The sequence below is a fragment of the Merops nubicus genome, unplaced genomic scaffold (genome assembly GCF_000691845.1).
Source record: "Merops nubicus isolate BGI_N331 unplaced genomic scaffold, ASM69184v1 scaffold16869, whole genome shotgun sequence".
Classification (NCBI taxonomy): Eukaryota; Metazoa; Chordata; class Aves; order Coraciiformes; family Meropidae; genus Merops; species Merops nubicus.
This window is the reverse complement of record NW_008633215.1, coordinates 16,811-18,930: the sequence shown is the minus strand read 5'-3', so window position 1 is coordinate 18,930 and position 2,120 is coordinate 16,811. Positions and strand designations below refer to the sequence as shown.

Sequence of the window (2,120 nt, the reverse complement as noted above, 5' to 3'; positions counted from 1 at the left end):
CCTTCCCCATCTTCAGTGTGATGACTAATGTGTTATCTGGACACTTCTTCTGAATGCTTGGAGTTAGTGACATAGAAGCATGTGGGTGGAAAATATTTGCTTTTTGATTAAAATGTCTGACGTGCTTTCTGTGTGTGTGAATCCCAACAGATCAGTTAATATTTCAGGGGTAAAAATAAGCAGTGACTCTTGGTTACTGTCAGTGTACTTCTGAAACACCAACAGCACCTCCTGTTATTTTAAATTGCTTCACCCAATTTATTCCCACTCTAAGGGGCTTACTTATTTCAGGACCTGGCAAATGAACTGTTAAATTTTGTTGACTTCTAAGAGCTAGAATAATAATCCCACATTGGGAATAGCTAATAAAATATTTCTAGTTAACTGTGTGGCTTTGAGGAGGGAAGTTAAACCGGATAAGTGCCCTGTCATTGTGTTCTTGTGCTTCCACTCATGGTTTTTCTGGTTTTTGTGTGTTTTCTGAAACACTGGGCAAGTCACACTCAGTTCCACTCTTGCAGGGTTTAAGTGCATGTCTGTGTGACATGGGAAACTTATTCTGGTTTTACTAGAAAGATTTATCTCTCCCTCCCCTCTGCCTTTTCCTTTTTGTAGAGCGAGTCTCTGGTGGTTTGTGATGTTGCTGAAGACCTGGTGGAGAAACTGAGAAAATTCCGGTTTCGTAAAGAGACCAACAATGCTGCCATTATAAGTGAGTTACAAACGTGTCTTGACAAAAATTGCAAGGTCTTGCAGAAAATCCTACTTCCACTTTTCCTTCCCGTGTCATGTTGCTGCTGTAACAGGTCAGTGGGAGCCAAGAGGCTGTTTCTGGTGTGAACTTCAGTTCTGCCACTTCTGCCTGTTGTTGTAACAGTAAAGCAGCACTGTTCTTATGATACAACACTGCATCTCCTCTTAGTAGAGTCTTGATACTTCATGGAGGCTCAGAGTCTTCCACCGTCTGTAAAATGATAGTAAAAAATGTCAAAGCACAGTCGTTTTGAGTTTTTTAAACTTCTAGTAGGGGAGTTTGACATTTCTGCCTGAAACTGGGGAGGAGTGTATTGCAATGAACTGTGCACTTCTTGACCTGAGTGGATCTGTGAAGTCCTGGGATAGGCTCAAGAAGCAGAATGGGGACACAGGGGATATTCTTGAGGGGGAACGCTGAAAAGCTTCACCCATACATTGTATAAATCTATTGAAAAAACATTGACCTGTATTTTATTTTGATTTCTAGTGAAAATCGACAAGGATAAGCAGTTGGTGGTGCTGGATGAGGAGCATGAGGTTTGTTAAATGAATTGTAAATAAGAGTATCTTCAGCCTGCAATGTATTGTTGTCTCTAAGGTACTGCCTTAGTTTCAAATTGTTATCAAATCTTAATCTAATTTGGGTCATGAGCTTATTTAAATGCATGGTCACTCTGCATGTAAAGAACAGCACTATTAATAGTGGAACTATGCCAAAGCAATTGAGTTGACTAATTAATTGCACAAAAAAAGTTACTTTAAAACTGTTAGAGCTACATAAAAAGCATCTTTGGCACCTGCTGGCTTTTTCTGAGAGATTTCTGCTGTGTTTCCACCTAGATGGGCGTATGTGCCTCTGAGCTGATCTGCCATCAGTCAGAAAATGGGATTGCTAATCCTCTGCAGACTCTAAATTTGATAGGTGGCATAATAAGGTCAGCTCAGCATGTAGCGTTTCTTAATGGCACATGGGGCAAAATTAAACCCTTCCCAGGGATTTGAGCATTGACTGTCACTCCTATGCCTTAGACTTTCATGTAATATTTGTATAGATTGGGGACTCCTTGCTTGCTTGAGGAGGAAGGACCAAGTTTTTCAAAAGCACCATTTATGCAGCTGATTTTAAGTGATGCTTTTTGGTGTGTGCTCTCTTAATTCTGTGTGGCACCGGAGTCAGAAAAGCATGGTGGCTGCCACCACATCCAGCTAGAGCCAGAAGCATTTCTAAACTCATTATGCCTAAAATAAGGATGATTATTCATGCTAATATTAATTCTATGTTTAGTCACAGGAATCTATGAGCAGCCAAGTTTTCCTAAACTGCTCCAGTAATTAGAGAGCTGGCTATTGGTTCAGCTGCAGAT

General features: G+C 40.5%; 1 protein-coding gene across 1 annotated transcript in view; it reads left to right on the top strand.

The window, feature by feature from the left end:
- Positions 1-621: 621 nt before the first annotated feature.
- LOC103780503 (glia maturation factor beta) overlaps positions 622-2,120 on the top strand; it is a 7,302-nt gene continuing 5,803 nt past the window's right edge. The window contains exons 1-2 of the mRNA XM_008948190.1: positions 622-712; positions 1,244-1,293. Coding sequence (XP_008946438.1) covers position 712; positions 1,244-1,293 — 51 coding nt within the window. The 5' untranslated portion in view covers positions 622-711. The remainder of the gene's footprint in view (positions 713-1,243; positions 1,294-2,120) is intronic.